We start from the raw sequence: 20,786 nt of genomic DNA, 5'->3' as shown, positions 1-20,786 counted from the left end.
ATTAAAGATCATTTTCCTGTGTAATATAAGCCTTTAGGTCCCATTACCTTTGATCGTTATGAGCCCGTTTTTGTTCATAACCTAGTTATCTATGTATTACAGTGATTTTGTTGAAATAAAGTTGCTTTGCGGTGTCTTTGGATTTTCTAGAGTCTACATTTTTAAAACCCTAAATGTGTTGTTTCTAATAGGTACTTCCACACTATATACTCACACCTATTAGGTATATAAGACACAGTTTCAAAATAATACTTACCAATAAGTTTTGTAACTTAACTGTGCCATCACAAACAGCAAGAGAATCGTAGTTTAATTTTGTTATGTCTGCCTAGTTCATAACTAAGTAAGTCCCCCTGTATGTAGCCAGAAATAGCCAAAGTTTTGAAACATTTCAACACATATAATCTACTTAATACAATTTCAACGTACAGGGTGTCTCTGGGTGATGCCACATGAGGGAGAGGTACCTTAAATACTGAAGATAGGACATTTTACAGAACTGATACTTTATTTTAATGTTAAACAAAACAATCTGCATTCAAAATTTCTCTACATCTTTGTTCGACTCGGCAGGTCTTACTCCTAGCAGCACCTGAATTTCCGCAAACGTCTTTCCCTTCGTTTCTGGCACAAACAAAACAATAAATACAAAGAATATTAAACAATTAACACCAAAGAACCAGTATGTATAAGCGGCACCAATGGCATTGGCTAAAGATGTGAAAGAAAGGGTTAAAATAAATGTGGCGACGAAAACTGATACTACGCCGAAAAACATTCCAAGAGCTCGCGATCTGCCGTCGAATAGTTCTGCTATAAGCGGGAACATCAGTGAGCCGAGACCTGGAAAAAAATATTGAAAGCATATTAGGCTGCGTCCTGGACAGGAATATTGTTAGCTGAAGTCTATTATTTTGATACCTACTAAATTAACAACTGCAAATGTCAATTTATTTTCACTCATACTTATTATTCAACTTGACATTTGCAAGTCGAACAAACGCATCCTGCTACTGACTATTGTTTACACTTATCAAAAAGGACCAGATGGTACAGTTTTAAAAACATAGAATAGACGCGGATGAAAATATAGAAATATTTCCTGAGAAAACTTACCAGCACTGTAGCTGAAGACAGCTATGACGATTGAAACAAGCGGCAGATAGTTCCAGAATCCATCGACTACGTCGCTTTCAGATGTTTTGAAAAAGAAAGTGCCCAAGCCAATCTGTAAAAAAACAAACAAATATCAATTTGATATTTCAAAGTGACTTGCAGGATATAATAAACGTATTTAGCCACCATTCAAACGCATATCAGTTAGTACAAAACGTATTTAAAAATGTATTTAAACACAATTCTAAATATGATTCGAGTTTTACATAACGTTCTTAATTTGTATTTACATGAAAATCGACAGAATAATGCGTTGAAATTAGTTTTTTTTTTAATATTTTGTCACCTTGATATTTAAGTATATTTATTTATGTATGAAATGAGCCTCTGATGCCAGTGATGCATTAACTATAGCAACTTTATACGTTTGGCGCACCCTGTTGGGCAGTCAGCGAGTGACGTTATTGTATTTGAGCGAGACACGCTATGAAAAAGTTTGAGAGTGAAAAAAAAAACGTAGGTATATATATTATAAACTACGTACCATACCGACACTGATGCCGATGACGCTGGTGGACAAAATGGGCTTGCGTCCAAACCGATCAATGATGGACGCAGTGAAGAAGCTAGCCAACAACTGTATCACACCGATGATCACTGAAGCGATCTCTGGAGATACACTTGTTTTAGTCGACACCAATATCGCTTGCAAAAACATAGCAATGGCATTGTATCCAGTGATCTGACTCCCAACACCGATGCATACAGCTATGCCTACTATCTTCAGAATTGGCAAGTTGGATGTTTTAAACAGCTCTCGGAATGTCATGTTTGTCACTCCCTTGTCGTTTTCGTATTCTTGTACTTCCTCTTTCACTTCGGACTCTGAAGCTCGCAGGAATGTTAGGACGTTTACTGCTTCTTCGACGTTACCTACGAGTATAATTACATTACATTAGTCGTGACTAGTTTGTCATCAAAAACAGTAAACAAATCTTCTGAATTTGGTTTACCTGATACATACAGATTTTAATTTTAGCGACACATACAAAGGCCTTGAAACAAAAAATATATCAATTAGTTTTGTCTTTACCTTGTTTATGTAAGAAATACGGACTGTCAGGTATAATTAACATCGGAATAGTTGTGACCACGCAAAGGACGATGCAAACAATGTTGACGGTGTAGTAGTCCAGAAACGGACCCACAGAGAGCATCGTCAAAATACCGAGCGATGAGAATATCTGAAACATTGTACCCAGCGCACCACGGATTTCTTTCTGTAAAACAAAACTTTCAATAAGTATACTGCATTGCGATTCTATAAAGCTAATTGTCAAAACTCGATTCTGAATCCGGAGTGAGTTTTCAAATTGGCATTCTGTAATTTCCGTAGACACATCGAATTTCGAGATTTTGATAAATAATGTATGAGATGACATATAATTTCATAACTGTTCGAACGTGAAGTGAAAGGTGAAGGGAGAATGAAGATCGAAGTGAGATGTCTGATTTTACAGAATCGCAATACTGTTGTGATCATGTGATGAAGATATACAATTTATGATTTGAGAAAATTGGGGCGATAAAGATAGTAAGCTTTTGGTATAAATCATCTCTGCAAAAAAGCAAGTTAATGGTAAAAAATCTAAAATGTTTTTTTTCTTACACTGGCAATTTCAGATGCATACATGGGAACAATGCAGAAACTCAGACCATCGCCAGTGCCACCCACAATTCTTGCCACATAATTCATCCATGGTGCGACGGAAAAGTAGCTTAGGGTGTAACAAAATATTCTTGGTGCCGCAGCCAGTAAAATTGACTTCTTTCTTCCTAAATTGTCCACTAAATAAGCAGCGACCACGTTGGCTGAAACAGGAAAATATCTTGCTAAATTCCGTTTACAAATAAGTATTAAGTACACCTCCTGTAAGTTGGCTGGTAGAAAATGCTCTTAGCATTAAGCCCACCTTTTGTACCTACATATTTTTTTTATATTTGTGCAATAAAGAATTAAATAAATAAATATAAGGGTGACTGATGGCTGTTGGCATTTCTAATGCAGTGTCTCACTAGCCGTGCAATGTTTGGGTACCATATTCCCCAATCTCCTTTACGTTGTTTTCCACAGCTTGGTTGAGAAAATCCTACACTAAGCCCTCTACACCGTGACTGCCTAAAGTGCTCCGAACGGGTACATTGCATACGTCAAGGTAGGTACATTGCATACGTCACTCGGAGCCTATTTTTGTGCACCATTTTGTAAGTTATTTCTTTCCAAAACAATTTTTCCAAATACCTTATACTATAATCACGTGCAATTAAAAAGTTCCAGTGACAGCACCAAAATACTCCTAAACGAAAAAAAACCGGCCAAGTGCGAGTCGGGCTCGCGCACAAAGGGTTCCGTAGCAGCAAAATTACAGTTAAATCAACCTATCTCAAAAACTATAAGAGATACTTTGATCAAACCAAAAATCGTTGAAAGAGTTAATTAGCATGCATCACCTCTATTTTTTTTAGAATTTTATACCCCGTAGTTATAAAAATAGAGGGGGGGGGGACATACTTTTTACGACTTTGAGAGCTGATATCTCAAAAACCGTTCACTTTAAGAAAAATGTCTTTTAGAAAACTTTATATCATTTTAAAAGACCTTTCCATTGATACCCCACACGGGTATGTACATCGAAAAAAAAAATTTCATCCCTCAGTTACATGTATGGGGGGCCCCACCCCCAATTCTTTTTTTTACTATTTAGTGTCATATTTTTGTAGCGGTTCATACAACACATATTCCCATCAAATTTCATCACTGTAGTACTTATAGTTTCCGAGTAAATCGGCTGTGACAGACGGACAGACGGACAGACGGACAGACGGACATGACGAAACTATAAGGGTTCCGTTTTTGCCATTTTGGCTACGGAACCCTAAAAAAGCTTGATGACGCCGTCAGCAATATTGAAGTAAGTACATTTAACAGAGCCTCAGGATATTAAAATAAACTTATATGTATACACTCACGGGCAAAAAACAGTTCCACTTTCAAAATGCAGACACAAAATGGCGTAATTAAAAAAAAAACTTGTAATAGGAAATTTTAACAAAATATTTTCGATTTTAGTTGGTAATATTATTCGTTAAATGTACTTAAATGTTAGACAAGGCGTCATTAAGTAAATTTTTTCCGACTATGAGTAATTTTGGGATTATCTATCTCAGGGGAACTTTTTCATTGCCGGTGAGTGTATTTTGTTGAAGATTTAAATTAAATGTTTTAAAAAAATTTAGCCATTTTGTAAATAAAACTTTTTCATCGCTCGTATATTTAACTTCCAATTGAAAGAATGTAGGTACTTCTATAGTTAACCTTCTGGAAGATAACAAACTTACCTGTAATACCACCAATAAGTCCCAGTGATACGATCAAGGAGGCCTCATTATCTGTAATGGGTTTTTCGTACACGGGGTTGTTTTCATCTTGTAATTTGACGATGACCGGAGAGTTCCATCCCACACCGAGACCACTCGTGTATAGAGAGAGATTTGCTGGAAACAAAGAGATAGAGCAATACTGAGGAAATGAGTGAAAATAATTATATTTAGCATATATTTTATATTTACTAGCATACAAGCTACACAAAGGGGATTTAAATAATTTAATTAGCAATTTTTAAATGGGAAACATGTCGCAGTTTACAATTAAAATCTCTGTTCTATCGGTTCTATAGAGAAGATATAACCATAGTACTTAGGTCTTTTCAAATTTGTGTTTCACAGTTGTTTTGCACACCCTTACTTTAATACTATCAGAGTCTCCTGCAGATTGACTGGCAGAAAATTCCTTGAGCACTACTAAAGTCCACCTGATTGTCCATTATTACTGTTTTAAAGTGTGCAAATAGGTTTCTAAATGATTAAATCAGTATGTAATTTTTTGTAAGTAGGTACTTTAACCTACTTACTACATACTGATTCAGTCAGAGTAAGCCAGCAATATAGGTACAGGGTGAGTCTTTCATAGGTGCACATCCGAAAGTATTTATTTACGTTTTTAATTTTTGTTGCAAGTCACCCTGAATAGTGAAACTCTAATAGGTAATATTTAATACTAAATTAACAAGATAAACTCGAGCAAGATTTAAATCTGGGCGAAAAATATAATAATTACAATGTGATTCGGTTATCTTGATCCGTTTTTTATCTAAAAATACATGATATGCAACTCCACCATATCAATATACCTAATATGAATGTTAAAATTGATCAGTGATCGACAGTTGCAGGTTAATGAACCCGATGTTCTGTTCAGCTTTAGTCACGAAAAAAAAAACATTCTCACTCATAACATTTTTATAGATTTTTCAATAAACGAGGATTATCTTTATACGCATTAATTTCAATGATTTGAAGGTAGATTCACACAATAGCTTTCAGAGGCTACCTTTTAAAATGTATACTAATTATGTATACCTACTAATTATCTTATTTGTAAATAAATTAAAAACCCAATTAGGTACACATTTAAGTATAACATCAAAACCTGTAGGTACTTATTTGAAATAAAATAAAGAAATAAATGTAAGTTGCAAAAATGTAGCATAAAAGTATACAAAAGGCTGTCTTACTGCTAAAAGCATTTTTTTTCAGTCAACCTACAGGAGGTACGGAAAAAGATGTACCTACTTAGTAAAAAGGTGTGCAAAAAATATAGTCATTAAAGAAGAAAGAATAAACAAGATAGCTCCTCACTAATTGCTACAGAATCAGAGGCATAATATATGTGTGTTAAAAAACCGTGTAGGTTCCTACTATAATGTGTTATAGATGTTACTAATATATATAAAACAATTACTTACCAATAATTACAATAATGTACTGTCTGACAAAAGGCCCAAACGAAGAAAATATCGGCAGCATTGCGGCAGCCCGGTGGAATCTCAATAAAAACAACACCTATATGCACTAACAGATGTATCTGCTATTGTAAAATACAATCACAGAATATACAACATTATTTATAATAAAATATCTACGTACACAGTGAACGATTCAAAAACAAGTGTCACTGATTAATGTTAAATTGTGTTAAATGATGTTAAAAAATATTTTACAGTCACGTTATTCAAGTCACTTTCGTTCACGGAACTGATATTAAATGTTAATAATCTTTATTCAGTCGTTAATACGTATCACAGATTTTTCCGATTTACACAACAGATTCTCGAATGGATCTGATAAATTTTCAATATCTGGTAGATAGAAAATCATCGTCTGTCCTTCAGAATTTTGATAACATTATATTTCGAGACAATAAATTATTATGCAAGTTTATAAATTAACTAAAACATTGTGGACAATAATAAAATTTGCACGTCCGAAAATTATATTTGGAAAACAAAAAAAGCACTTATTTATTAAATTGTCCACATTTTATAATAGAATAGTAATACCTACTTTATTGATACCAAAACACAAACGTGACAGTGGAAATTACAAAATAGAAAAGTAGATGAAGAAGGCAGTAACATTTCAATTCAAATTAAATTCATTTATTCACACTAAATCACAACATACACGACATAATTAAGATATTTTCAAAAACATTAATTAATATAGTACTTAACTAAACTAAACGTAAAATTAACTTTTTTTTTCATAATTTTGTGGGTAGTTTTGTAATAAATGAACTGAATTACAGTTACAGGCTTTATTCACAGTAGTTGTGTATAGTGTGAATGGGCCGGGCGACTCAGCTTTGTTGTCACGGAACAGGATTGCCCAGTGACGCTATTCTGTCGCTAGCCCGAACCGGAAAACTTATTTAGATTTACAATTTGCATGTGCTATAACTATTCTCACCCATATTATTAAACATGTACTAATACAGTTTAGTTTGCAGCAGTATTGTGAACAATAAAAGTGCTAAAGTGAGAAATACAGAAAAGGACTTATATGAAAGAAGCATTTACAGCTTATATGTAAAAAACCATTACAATTTTTTTATTTTTACACTACCACTTTTTATGATTAAATATTCAAGCTGAAAAAATTATAACTTAGTACCTACCTATATTTTAGTATTTGCTTATTATACTTTCTGAGAACACCTCTCATAACAATAAATAAACCATGTCAAACAAATTACAATCTTGTCAATATTGTATTCAGGAATGTTGCATTGTAGAATATAATTATCTAGAATTATTAGGGTGGTAACTATTGTTCACGCTTTCACGCCATCTAACGGATGTGGCGAGAACTACAGGAGGCGCACGCGCACCAGAGATGCTTTTTCGTCTTAGACCGTCGTTCTATCATCTAGTTTGTTTCACAGCGCCATCTATTTTATTGTATTAGTTTGTACAATCATTATTGTAATTCACTTGCCTTTGTGACACCAGCAAATAAACATTTAAAAATTAACGAATAATAAATCAATCATTCTGAGTACAAGCCGTAAACCTTACTATAGGCAGGCAGGACATACTATCGCTGGAGCAGGAGACCAGGAGCGAGGAGTCTGGAACGAGCCTACCACGGGACCAGGATTAAGTACCTGTTCCCAACATTTGGACCTTCTTCGCCGGAAGCAGATACTCGAGGACCACGAGAAACGGTCAGGCTTTCTTTCCTTACCATCCTCCTTCCTCTCCTACAGTGATAAATCGTGCGCTTATCTCAATTCCAGTGAAATCGCGACACGCGGCATCGGCGGCAATATCGTCAGTTTCGTGACCGCACCGCGTGGCATCTTCACCAAGTGAGTACTCCATCTTTCCACTAAGCCCCTAAAATGAGTGACAGTGAATCTAAATCGTCTGATAGTGCTGCTAAATCATTAAAAATTCCGCGTTCTCCTCAATCACGCGAAAATTCTGGTGACCGCATGGCCGACCTCAAGAAACAACGAGGTACCATGAAGGCACGGTTAACTTTATTCGATAAATATTTCATTAATTTAAAAGATACCGAATTAAATAGCACCGATAAGGCCGAATTAAAGTTGCGAATGCAGTCTATTGAGTCTTTGTATCAGAACTTTAACCAAATTCAGTGCGAAATAGAGAGGTTATCCGATCAGAATCAATTAGAAAAACAATTAGAATACCGTGAACAGTTTGAGGAGCAATATTTTAGGGCGTTAGCGGCCGCCGGGGGCAGGTTAGTTGATGAGAGCATGGCGAACTCCACGTGTACTCGCAATACTTCATCTAAATTAGCATCTGTAAAGTTACCAGAGATTAAACTACCGACCTTTAACGGATCATATGATCAGTGGTTAGAATTTAGGAACTCGTATGACACCATGATACATGAACGGGATGACCTGGACGCGATTCAGAAATTCCATTACTTGAGATCATCTCTAAGCGGGAGTGCATTGCAGGTTATCAGTGCGCTAGAATTTACTGCAGCCAACTACACTCACGCGTGGGACCTCCTAACGAATAGGTTCCATAATAGCCGTTTGTTGATCCATAATCATGTAAAATCGTTGTTTAATACTCAAAGTATTCAATCCGAGTCACCTTCACAAATTAGAAAACTGATAGATACCGTTAATCGTAATTTAAGAGCGTTAAAAACAATAGGCGAACCCGTAGATCAATGGGATACGTTAATCATATACCTAATCGTAACAAAGTTAGACCCAACCACAGAAAAAGAGTGGGAAAGTCAAAAAGGCTCCATTAGGTCTGATCAGCAGAGTAGTTCTTCACTAAAACTAAGTGATTTGCTTTTATTTTTAAAGAATAAAGCTGACACCCTCGAAATGATAACGGTTAGTCACAATAAAAATAAATCATTACAAGAACACAAATCTTCCCACGGTAATAATCACTTTGATGCTAAAAAATACGCGGTACATAAGCCCAATCAACAAGTGCATAGTTATGTGTCTAACACTCAAAGCAAGTCAGAGAAAACAATTCGCAGTTGTGCAATGTGTCAGAGTAATCACGCGTTGTACACTTGTGTTTTATTCTTGAATTTACCCGTTAATGATAGGGTAAAGTTCGTGGAGAATAAAAACCTGTGTCCTAACTGTTTACGGTCGGGTCACTCAATTTCAGACTGCACTTATGGCTCGTGCAAGTTATGTCATCACAAACATAACGGTTTGTTACATAATCAGGCTAATAGTAGTAGTAGTTTATCTGTCGTGCGTGCGAATTCATCCTCGCCGGCCGATAACAATAATATTCCCACTATTTCAGCTGCACTGCATAGTCAATCTGAACCTAGTTCGAGAGAAAATAGGTGCGATATTGGTTTGCATACCAAGTTGAGAGGTCTGCAACCTACCTTATTGTCCACCGCGTTAATAGAAGTAGCTGATGTCAACAACGAATATCATCTAGCCCGAGCGCTCCTTGATAGTGGCAGTCAGCATAGTTTTATAACGGAGAAATTAAGTAAAAAGTTAAAGCTTCCCCTAATACAGTCCACTGTTCGAATTTCGGGTGTAGGACAACATGTCACTAACTCGAGTCAACTATGCGAAATAGCTATGAGATCTAAATCGTGTAGTTACAATACAATGTTGCAATGTCTCGTATTGCCTTGTATAACTTCTAATCTGCCCAGTGTAGGTATAGATGTAGACAGTTTATGTATGCCGGAGAATATACAGCTCGCAGATCCCACCTTTAACATTCCGTCAGAGATCGACCTACTTATAGGCGCGGATAGGTTTTGGGAACTGTTAGAAGGAGAAAGAATTCGATTGCAAAGCGGACCTTACTTACAAAACTCTAAGTTAGGTTGGTTTATTTCAGGCCGCATTGACAACACGAACCTATCGAATAAACAACAGGTTCATTGTCATTTTACATCTACGATAGATAACGATTCGTTAGATATGCAAATGAGAAAGTTTTGGGAAATTGAAGAAGTCCCTATAACAAAAAAGCTCACCGCAGATGAGCTAAAATGCGAAGAGATATTTTGTACCACGACTACTCGCGACGAAACAGGTAGGTTCTGCGTTAGGATTCCCCTGAAAGAATCAGCTGACGCGCTCGGTGACTCATACAGCACGGCGCGAAGCAGGTTCATGTCGCTCGAGCGTAAACTACAACGTTCGCCCGAGTATAAACAAATGTACTGCGATTTCATGAATGAATATGAGTCGTTAGGTCACATGACACGTATAGTTATAGATAAACCCGAATTACCTAACTACACTTTATCGCACCACGGGGTATTTAAAGAGAGTAGCTCCACAACTCGTTTACGTGTAGTTTTTAATGCCTCGGTGCCCACAAAATCCTCAAAATCGCTTAATGACATTCAGTATTCAGGTCCAGCGTTACAAAACGATATCTTTTCTATATTATTGCGATTTCGTCAGTATAAATACGTCGTTTGTGCTGACATCGAGAAAATGTATAGACAGGTTCTCATTCAACCTGATCAAAGGTCATTGCAGCTAATTGTCTGGCGCGACTCGCCGGAGGATCCCCTAGGAGTGTATCAATTGAACACCGTGACTTATGGGACGGCCTCAGCGGCCTATCTGAGTATGCGCTGTTTACGTCAGTTAGCGTCGGAATGCGGTGATGACGTCATCGCTCGCGTCATCAATGAAGACTTTCTGGTAGACGATTTAATTACCGGTTGTGATGATTATCAACAGCTACATAGTATTTGCGAAAAAACGTATCAAGTATTAGAAGCTGCCGGATTCATACTTAGAAAATGGACGTTTAATTCAAAATTTTCAGAAAATAGTTCAACTGAAATGTTTATGGGAGAACATACTCAGAGTAAAACGCTAGGGTTAGGTTGGCTAAACACGACAGATGAACTGCACTTCACAACAAAGGTTGAGAATGCACCTAGGTTGACTAAACGAGTCATGTTATCGATTATATCACAGATTTATGACCCATTAGGTTTATTAGCGCCAGCAGTAATTATTTCCAAAATTCTCATTCAGAAATTGTGGCTTTGTAAGATAGATTGGGAAGACGCCGTACCAGATAGCATAGTTAAAACTTGGAACAGTTTCATACAGACGTTGAGTACTTTAGTAGAATTGAGAGTTCCTCGTTATGTAAGGAGTGAGCACACTCAACACACGGAACTGCATATTTTTTCCGATGCATCTCAAGATGCATTCGGCTCCTGTGCTTACATTAGAAGCTACGATGACCTATCCGAAGTTACAGTGAAGCTACTCTGTGCTAAAAGTAAGGTAGCTCCCTTAAAAGGTTTAAGTATACCACGATTAGAGTTATGCGGGGCGTTAGTAGGTGCGAGATTATGTCATAAAATTGTAAACGTTCTAAGGTTGAAATTCGACCGCATTTATTGTTGGACCGATTCTACTATCGTAATTGGTTGGTTGAGAATGTCTCCACACTTATTAAAACAATTCGTACAAAATAGGGTGAATGAAATAAATGAGCTTACTGGAGATCTGACCTGGTTACATGTGAATGGACTACAGAATCCCGCAGACCTATTGAGTAGAGGTCTAAATCTAAGCGAGCTTAGTCAGTCTAGTAGATGGTGGCATGGTCCCTTATTTTTAAAGGAAAATAATTTAAATTTCAGCCAACACTTGCCTAGTGAGCTTCCTGAGTTACCAGAATTGAAAACGCAAACTACGTCATTAATTTGTACAGTAGATAATGTGTTTGACTTTGAAAGATATTCAACTTTGAATCGAATGAAACGTGTTGTAGCATATGTACTTAGATTTATTAGCAACACTCGGCCGCAGCGCGGACAAAAGGCGACCGGCCCGTTATCAGTAGATGAGATAACGGCGGCTGAGCGCGCGCTAATTATTATCGCTCAAAAACAGATGTTTCCGGAAGAATATCATAACTTAGAAAACAATTTACCTATTTCAAATAAAAAAGGTTGTTCTATAACGGGACTTAACGTATTTTTAGATAAGTTTAAGATAATTAGAGTAGGCGGCAGATTGTCGAATGCCACTGAATTCGATTATAATAAAAAGCATCCAGTATTATTGTGTAGTAAACATCGGTTTACGCTTCTGCTAGTGAGAGACGAACATATACGTTTACTTCATGCGGGGCCTCAGCTGTTGCTAGCGACCGTGCGTGAGTGCTACTGGCCGCTCGGGGGTAGGAACCTGGCGAGGCAGGTGGTGCGGCGATGCGTCATATGCTCTCGTCTGAAAGGTAACACGTTGACTCCCATCATGGGAGACCTACCTTCTGAACGTCTTCACCCGGGTTATCCGTTTATGTACTGTGGTGTTGATTACGCAGGGCCAGTATCAATATTAAACCGTAAGGGCCGCGGCGGGTCTCTGGTAAAAGGTTACATTTGTTTGTTCGTGTGCTTTGTAACTCGTGCCATCCACTTGGAGTTAGTCAGTGGTCTCTCAACTAAAGACTATATTTTAGCGCTGAAAAGGTTCTATAGTCGCAGAGGTAAACCAAAATCTATCTTTTCCGATAATGCGGGAAATTTTACTGGTGTAGAAAAAGAGATTTCTTTAGCTATAAAAAATAATTCTCAAGAAATTATTGATTTTGCAGCAAATGAACAAATTCAATTTAGATTCATTGTCCCACGTAGTCCTCATAGCGGGGGTTTATGGGAATCAGGAGTCAAATCGTGTAAGCATCACCTTCGTAGAATAACCGGTGATTCTAAGTTGACCTTCGAAGAATTTACGACAGTATTGTCATTAATAGAAGCAGTATTAAATAGTCGTCCACTATCCCCACTGTCCGCTGATCCTAATGACCTTCTCCCCCTTACCCCAGCCCATTTCCTCATAGGAAGGCCTCTGACCGCACCTGCCAGCGCTGACCTGACGGGCGCTGCCCCTCACCGCCTGCTACGCTACGACCGAGTCGAGCAGATGCGACAGCATTTCTGGAGACGCTGGAGCAAGGAGTACGTCTCAGAGCTTCAGATCCGCAGCAAATGGAAGACGAGGGAACAGGACCTGCAGACCGACATGATGGTACTGATCAAGGAGGACAATACCCCTCCCCTGAGATGGCGGCTGGGGCGAATAGTGCGGACCTACCCAGGCAAGGACGGCGTCTCTCGCGTAGCCGACATACGGACGGCGCGCGGGATCATTCAGAGGACGTTCGCCAAGATCTGTCCACTTCCGATGCAAGCTGATGAAGACACCAGCGGTGGCGCAGACTCGACGACCTCAACCGTGACTCCGAGACATGGCTGACTGATAGAAAGCTGATGCTTCCAAGGCCGGCGGGATGTTCACGCTTTCACGCCATCTAACGGATGTGGCGAGAACTACAGGAGGCGCACGCGCACCAGAGATGCTTTTTCGTCTTAGACCGTCGTTCTATCATCTAGTTTGTTTCACAGCGCCATCTATTTTATTGTATTAGTTTGTACAATCATTATTGTAATTCACTTGCCTTTGTGACACCAGCAAATAAACATTTAAAAATTAACGAATAATAAATCAATCATTCTGAGTACAAGCCGTAAACCTTACTATAGGCAGGCAGGACATACTATCGCTGGAGCAGGAGACCAGGAGCGAGGAGTCTGGAACGAGCCTACCACGGGACCAGGATTAAGTACCTGTTCCCAACAACTATAATGTTTTCTTTGAAATCTCAACATGGAATCGTTTTCACAATATTTATTATATTAAAATGCAAGGCCTACAATTTAAAACTGTATTTATTACTCACATTATTTCCCTAAATTGTTCTTTTTCACACTTTTTTTGCTCAGCAGGTCTTACTCCCAGTAGCACCTGAATTTCAGCAAACGTCTTACCCTTAGTTTCTGGCACAAATACTAGAATAAACACAAAGTATAGTACACAGTTGATACTAAAGAGCCAGTATGTGAAAGCAGGCCCAATAGCGTTTACTAAGGAACTAAAGGATATCGTCAAAATAAATGTAGCTGTAAAGCAGGATATCACGCCGAAAGACATTCCTATGGCCCGAGATCTTCCGTCGAACAATTCGGCCATCAGTGGGAACATGAGGCAGCCGACACCTGTAGAAGACATACAGTTATTGATTTTCTTCCCAACTACCAAAATGATTTAATTTTCTGTCTAAATTTCCACAGTTTTTTATAATCACACATCGGTGAAAACAATCATAAAATTATACACACACACACACACACACGCACTCACGAATTGTACTTATGTACTCCCTTGCGGGGTAGGCAGAGGAGCATTGCTGCACCCACTTTTCGCCAGAGTGTTATGTTGGTCCCAATGTAATAGGGGGCGGGCCTATTGCCATTTTACGGGCACATCCAAGACCTGAGAACAAATATCTGTGTTAAAACAAATATCTGCCCCAGCCGGGACTCGAACCCGGGACCATCGGCTCAGTAGTCAGGGTCACTAACCACTACGCCATTCGGTCGTCATAAAATTATTTTAAATCTTAATTGGTCTTTTTCCTTATACAAAACTGTCAGTCATTTTAATATTCTAAAGGTAAATCTACTAAATTATAATAGATACCTATAATAAAACTTACCAGAACTGAAGCTGAAATCGGCTAAAATGATTGAAATGAGCGGTAAATAGTTCCAAAATCCATAGACATCACCGTCAGATGTTTTGTAAAAGAAAGTACCCAAGCCAATCTGAAATATTCAAAAGTAGTAAATATAGATTAAAAATAAACAGGCGTAAGTACAAGTACATTTCGATAGTTTTCATTTATTTGAGTATTTTTATAATTTCTATTATCTATATCATTTTAATATAGAAAAATAAGTTCAGCTCACCATCCCGATAGTCACTCCTATAATGCTGGTAGACAAAATGGGCTTCCGTCCAAATCGATCAATGATAGATGCAGTGAAAAAGCTGCCTACCAACTGGATCACACCAATGATCACTGAAGCTATCTCAGGAGACACACTAGAATTCGTCGAAGCCAATATAGTTTGCAAGAACAGGGCCAATGCGTTGAATCCTGTAATCTGACTTCCAACTCCGATACCCACAGTTATAGCTATAACCTTTAGAATCGGCAAATTTGCAGTTTTGCATAGCTCTTTGATTGTCATGTCAGTTACTTCCTCTTCCATTTCGTATTCTAGTATTTCTTCCTTTACTTCAGACTCTGAGGGTCGTAGGAATGTTAGGACTTCTATAGCCTCATTTTTGTTACCTGGAATTTTCATGACAGATAAGTTTTAGGAACATACCTACTTACAAACATTAAAATAAACTACCACTAGCTATAAATAGATGCATCGGTTCTATTTACAGTAGAATAAAGATAATATTAAGTAGCTTTTGGTATATTATAATAAATACATTTTTATGTAAAAAAAATCATGAAATACTACATGACTGTAGATAAGGACATAATACCTACTTTCTAAAACAATGACTTTTTAGCTTACTCACAATAGACACAACAGCACATACTTTCATATCTTACCATGCTTATGTAAAAAATAGGGGCTGTCAGGAATAAACAAAATCGGAACAACAGTGACGACGCACAGCACCAGGCACAACATGTTCAGAGTGTAGTAGTCCATGAACGGACCGACTGTCATCATCAGCAGAATTCCAAAAGCCGAAAATATTTGAAACAGTGTTCCAAGGGCACCACGAATTTCTTTCTGCAAAAAAAATATGTTTTTAAATAGCACCGCTGAGTTAAACTTACAGTCATATTTTTTACCAAATCAGGTGTAGCCAAGGAGCTCTTCCCTATCTTTTTTTCGTGAGAATAAACAGTAGCATAATTTACAGTTTCTTACATACCTACCAAATTGTATCTAAAATGATCTAACCGTTTTCCCTTGAAGGAACATACATCTATCCATCCATATATGTACTTACAAACTTTCGCGTTTATAGAAAGGTTTTATAGAAAGTGTTCCAAAAGTGATATTTTAACCAACTAATCCGAATCCTGAACAACATTTATTCTACGACTTTTGGAAACTAGAAAGTAGTACGTGAGTAGTTATTCTTGAAATTGTTAAATTTCTGTCACTTACACTAGCTATTTCCGATGCATACATTGGGACTATGGAGTAGCTGATTCCATCGCTGAAACCCCCCAAGATTCTGGCGACGTAGTTCATCCATGCCGCCGTGGCAAGATAGTGCATGAGGTAACAACATATTCTTGGTATGGACGACAACAAAATTGATTTCTTCCTTCCTAATTTATCCACTAAATACGCCGCGAGGAAGTTCGCTGAAATTGAATTATTTCATGTTTATTGTGCTTAAAGATATAAGTACCTATAATATCAATGATAGTAATCATAATTATGAATGGTAAGCATCCACCTTTGAGCATCGTACGCAATAAACGCATCGCATTCAGTATTCTTTGTATATTATGTAGAAATTCACACAAGTGCGTCCACTTTATCGGCATTGCCGACGCTGTTTCTCCATACATCCATAGAAATCCGTTTAGTCCAATACCTTACCTTTAGAGAAACTTAAGAGGTATGAATAAAATGTAAGTACTACTTACATGTAACAGAACCAATAACGGCCAAAGACACGATCAATGACGCCTCGGTGCCTGTAATAGGTGTTTCGTACACCGGGTTGGTTTCATCGGCTAACTTGACGAGCATCGGCGAAGTCCATGCTAGACCCAGCCCACTTGTGAAGAGAGAAAGATCGGCTGGAAATAACAAGAGTAAAGTTAGTGTCAATTCACACTTACCACAACCACACCACGTCGTCGCAACGACATAATGTGGTCTAGCTGTGGTTACGAGTATTCACAAATAGTGTCGCAGCGGCTTTTTGCAGTTGCGTTGTGGCAGCGACAAAACGTCGATGTGGTTGCGTTGTCGCTGTCGTTGCGATGTGGTAACCACGTGGTCGTATGCAGTTAATAGGGAGAGCAGGTGGCGGCGTTGCCGTCGCGATGTGGTTGCGATGTGGTCGTATTACACAGGTGGTCGATAACAACGGCAAAATGTGGCACGTGTGAATTGGATTATTCATTTTCAATACGAAATATACGCCCGACCACACGGCATCGTTGTGGTGTGGTTGTGGCTGTGGTGTGGTTGTGGTACGTGTAAATTGACCCTTAGGATAGTGCATTGCTATATCCAAAATAATTACACCACTATACGAAGCCTTTGATGTGACTTGTGTGAGTTTTAAATCATCACAAATTCACAACTCATCACGTCCCCACTGCTGTGGCACGGGTCTCCTTCCTATGAAGGAAGGTTTTAAGGCCTAGTCTACCACGCGGGCCTAGTGCGGCTTGGTGGACCCCAACACAAGCCAGCCTATATTACCTACTCTGTTTACTAAATATTAAGTCGTTTAAAGGAATAAGGAATTGTTGGATGCTCCTTTATTACGTTAAAAGAAAGGATTATCCAATTATAGCCAAGTAAAGAGTCAAAATTAACGGTGGCCTGCGCCTAAAAGTATACAGGCGGAGTTTTTAAAATAGCGATCCTTGATGATGAAGGGACCAGCTTCATCTGTTATAAATCCCGGAGCGTGTTTTGTGTGATGTGTGTAGCAGTGGTGTTTATGTGGATGTGCTTGAGCAGCATGTGAGCTTGGGATCGCTATTTTAATAACTCCGCCAGTAAACTTTTAGGCGCAGGCAACCGTAAATTTTGACTCTTTACTTGGCTATAATTGGATAATCCTTTCTTTTAACGTACATGTGAGTATGATGACGATGATGATATTGCATTGATAAACATGGCTTATCAAGAACGTAAAATCTCTGCGAATAATATTAAGTTGATTATCTAAACATAGCCTAACTCACGCCGACTGACGCCTTATCAAATACCGATTAATTGATAATAAATATGATATGTATTAAACTTTGCTTTGTCTAAATTAAGAAATATATAGATATATATTTAAAAGATTGTAAAAGAAATACTTGTTCACGTTGACTTCACGGGCGCGGTCACGAAATATGGAATACACACACACACGAGCAATGAAAATGTTCTACTATACGGAGTGTAGTAGTTTTCATTAATTATGAATGTATTTTCCAGTAAATATACAGGATGTTGCCAAAAGGGTACACTAAGTCGAAACCTACATGCACAGCATTATATATCTAAGCCCAAAAATTTAATCAAACTCTCAAAATTCGTGAAAAAAAGTCATTTTTCATAGTAAGTAAAAACTCACTGCTTAGTATAGACTTCGTTTTTCGTCATATAGAGTGGCCCCCAGCCACCTCCAAGACTGGAGGGTTATTTCCGTAATCTCCGCGTTTGGCAGACGGTGGGTTAGAGATATCACACTACACAGACTCTATACCTTGAGTATAAATATTTATCCTTAAACAAATCGAACCACAGTCAGGCACAGCAGCAGTCAGGGTCACTAACACTAAGGGTGCTTTTCCACCAGAGATGTGCTATGCTACGATGCTATGGATGCGTTTGATATCCACCAATCATAATTATTGGTGCACATAGCTTAGCACTGGTGGAAACGGATTCAACTAAGATATGTTTTTTGTATGGAATGATGCGTGCTATGGATGTGTGCTATGGATGCGTGCTATGGATATGTGCTATGGACCATCGCGAGTGGTGTAGCTATGGCGCCGCCGCCCCCGTCGTTTCCCTACTATCGATACATAGCATAGCTCGAGATGCGCATCTTCCTCGCACAGCTACCTAGCGTAGTATTGGTGGAAACGGTCACATATTTTCGTAGCGTAGATATCACATCTTCGCAGCATAGCTGCATAGCACATCTCTGGTGGAAAAGCACCCTAATAACTACACCATTCGTTCGTTAAATGTATGTCTAGTGTATATCTAGTATAATATTTATCTAAATTATTTTTATTTTTCAATCTTCAATCTTTTTGTCGTTTTTCCGGCTAGGATCTTTTTTTATCCCATCATGAAGTTTTCAAATACCAAATACAAGTTACATTTACAAACTTACCGATAATTACAATAATGTACTGCCTGACAAAAGGTCCAAACGATGATATTATCGACAACATCGTGGGATGGAAATGAGCACTTTACACTATATAATTAGGTAGAATAACATAAAATTCAATGTAGGTATATATACTCATACATAGGTACAGGTTAAACTTAATCACTTTTCACACATTCACTACCGAGGTACACTCATAACTACATCCCTTCACTCACTTTTATAATTTTAAAACATTATAGTATCTGATTAGACTATTTTAATTTATTTATAACATTTCTTCTTTGAAATCAATAACCTATTGATCAAGCTACCTATATTCACGAGACTTACACGAATCCCTGTTTATTGTTGATTTGTTTAAATACTAGATATCACTAATCTGATCCGATTTCTACAACAGATTCCGGCATCGATCAGATACCAGGCTATTATTTTGGTACAAACCTTCGTAATTATCATAATAATTATAAATTACTGGGAATTTATTCAGATAAACAAAATGTATCATGTTATTCAGAATTTCGTTTTATAGTAACATACACATAAGCGACGAAATGACTACCGAATGGCGTAGTGGTTAGTGACCCTGACTACTGAGCCGAAGGTCCCGGGTTCGATTCCCGGCTGGGGCAGATATTTGTTCTCGGGTCTTGGATGTGCCCGTAAAATGGCAATAGGCCCGCCCCCTATTACATTGGGACTAACATAAACACTACAAAAAAGTGGGTGCAGCAATGCACCTCTGCCTACCCCGTAAGGGAGTACATTAGTACAAGGTGTGAGTGTTTATATATATACACATAAGCAGGTTTGTTGAATTAAGAAAGTAGCGGTAGTTCTGAATAGGTCAGAAGCATTGAGCATTTCAAAAATGGTAAAATCATACTTTTCATCGGCTATTCCTATTATCAAAATATTTCAGAAGTTCATCAGTTTGTCAGGGTTTGTATGGATATTCATTAAGGGCCACTTGCACAAATATATTAAATCTAGATTATTTAGTGTCAAAAATTTCGATAGAAACGTCAATCCATTATAAATTGATTGCTTAAATCGAGATTTAACACTATATGTATATTTAATATGTTTGTGCAAGTCGTCCTAAATCCTATAATAAGGTAAGCATCCACCTTTCAGCATCTTACACAACGGGCGCATCGCATTCAGTATTATTTGTATAGAAAATCACACAAGTGTGCGTCCACTTCATCGGTATTGCCGACGCCGCGCCGTACCTCCGTATTATATTTTAGTTTTACGGTACCTAAGTATTTTTATAATTTATGATTAAAATTATATTTATATTTATTTAAATTATATTTATGAAAACGCTTTGATCCGTACATACGACGGTGGTAGGTGGACGCTTACCTAAATCACTTTTGTGTCAATTATGATGTTAGTTTTATTGATCAGTGCAGCGAGCATAGGATTCGATTCTATTTTCGAATCTACACGAAGGGTCACTTTTACCAAACGCTAAACGTATTTGAATAAAATTTTAAACACATTTTGTACTAACTGACAGACGTATGACAGGCTACTAAATACGTTTAGCGTTTGGTGAAATTCCACCTAACATATGGAAAAAACAAATGTCACGTTTGGAACTAACTTTGACTTTGCCTTACATTTTGACAGTGACAGTTGACGATACGCAACGAAAGTTAACGGAGGATCGAAAGTTGAGCTCACGACTCAATGCTTCCTTTTCAGACCAAAGGAGATCCGTGCTGGGTCTAATTTAATATCTATA

At 37.9% G+C, this 20,786-nt stretch overlaps 3 protein-coding genes across 3 annotated transcripts; 1 reads left to right on the top strand and 2 right to left on the bottom strand.

Annotated features, from left to right (window-relative positions):
* Positions 1-489: 489 nt before the first annotated feature.
* LOC119692158 (facilitated trehalose transporter Tret1) lies at positions 490-6,285 on the bottom strand. Its single transcript, XM_038111541.2, has 7 exons — positions 5,982-6,285; positions 4,516-4,671; positions 2,786-2,988; positions 2,210-2,396; positions 1,661-2,049; positions 1,117-1,228; positions 490-843 (listed from the first exon to the last, which is right to left on the bottom strand). The coding sequence occupies exons 1-7, from the start codon at positions 6,040-6,042 to the stop codon at positions 539-541; spliced, it is 1,413 nt and encodes a 470-aa protein (XP_037967469.2). The 5' UTR covers positions 6,043-6,285; the 3' UTR covers positions 490-538.
* A 373-nt stretch (positions 6,286-6,658) lies between these two features.
* On the bottom strand, positions 6,659-19,356 carry LOC105398135 (facilitated trehalose transporter Tret1). Its single transcript, XM_011570189.3, has 8 exons — positions 19,028-19,356; positions 16,593-16,748; positions 16,102-16,304; positions 15,531-15,717; positions 14,866-15,254; positions 14,613-14,721; positions 13,697-14,112; positions 6,659-7,341 (listed from the first exon to the last, which is right to left on the bottom strand). Exons 1-7 carry the CDS (start codon positions 19,086-19,088, stop codon positions 13,793-13,795), a joined length of 1,425 nt encoding a protein of 474 aa, XP_011568491.3. The 5' UTR covers positions 19,089-19,356; the 3' UTR covers positions 6,659-7,341; positions 13,697-13,792.
* LOC125490637 lies at positions 10,514-13,403 on the top strand. The gene is made up of 2 exons (XM_048630481.1): positions 10,514-10,726; positions 11,069-13,403. Exons 1-2 carry the CDS (start codon positions 10,514-10,516, stop codon positions 13,310-13,312), a joined length of 2,457 nt encoding a protein of 818 aa, XP_048486438.1. The 3' UTR covers positions 13,313-13,403.
* Positions 19,357-20,786: the final 1,430 nt, after the last annotated feature.

The sequence above is a fragment of the Plutella xylostella genome, chromosome 26, assembly GCF_932276165.1.
Source record: "Plutella xylostella chromosome 26, ilPluXylo3.1, whole genome shotgun sequence".
Classification (NCBI taxonomy): Eukaryota; Metazoa; Arthropoda; class Insecta; order Lepidoptera; family Plutellidae; genus Plutella; species Plutella xylostella.
Note: the sequence above shows the minus strand (reverse complement) of the source record. Positions and strands in the feature narration are given on the sequence as shown.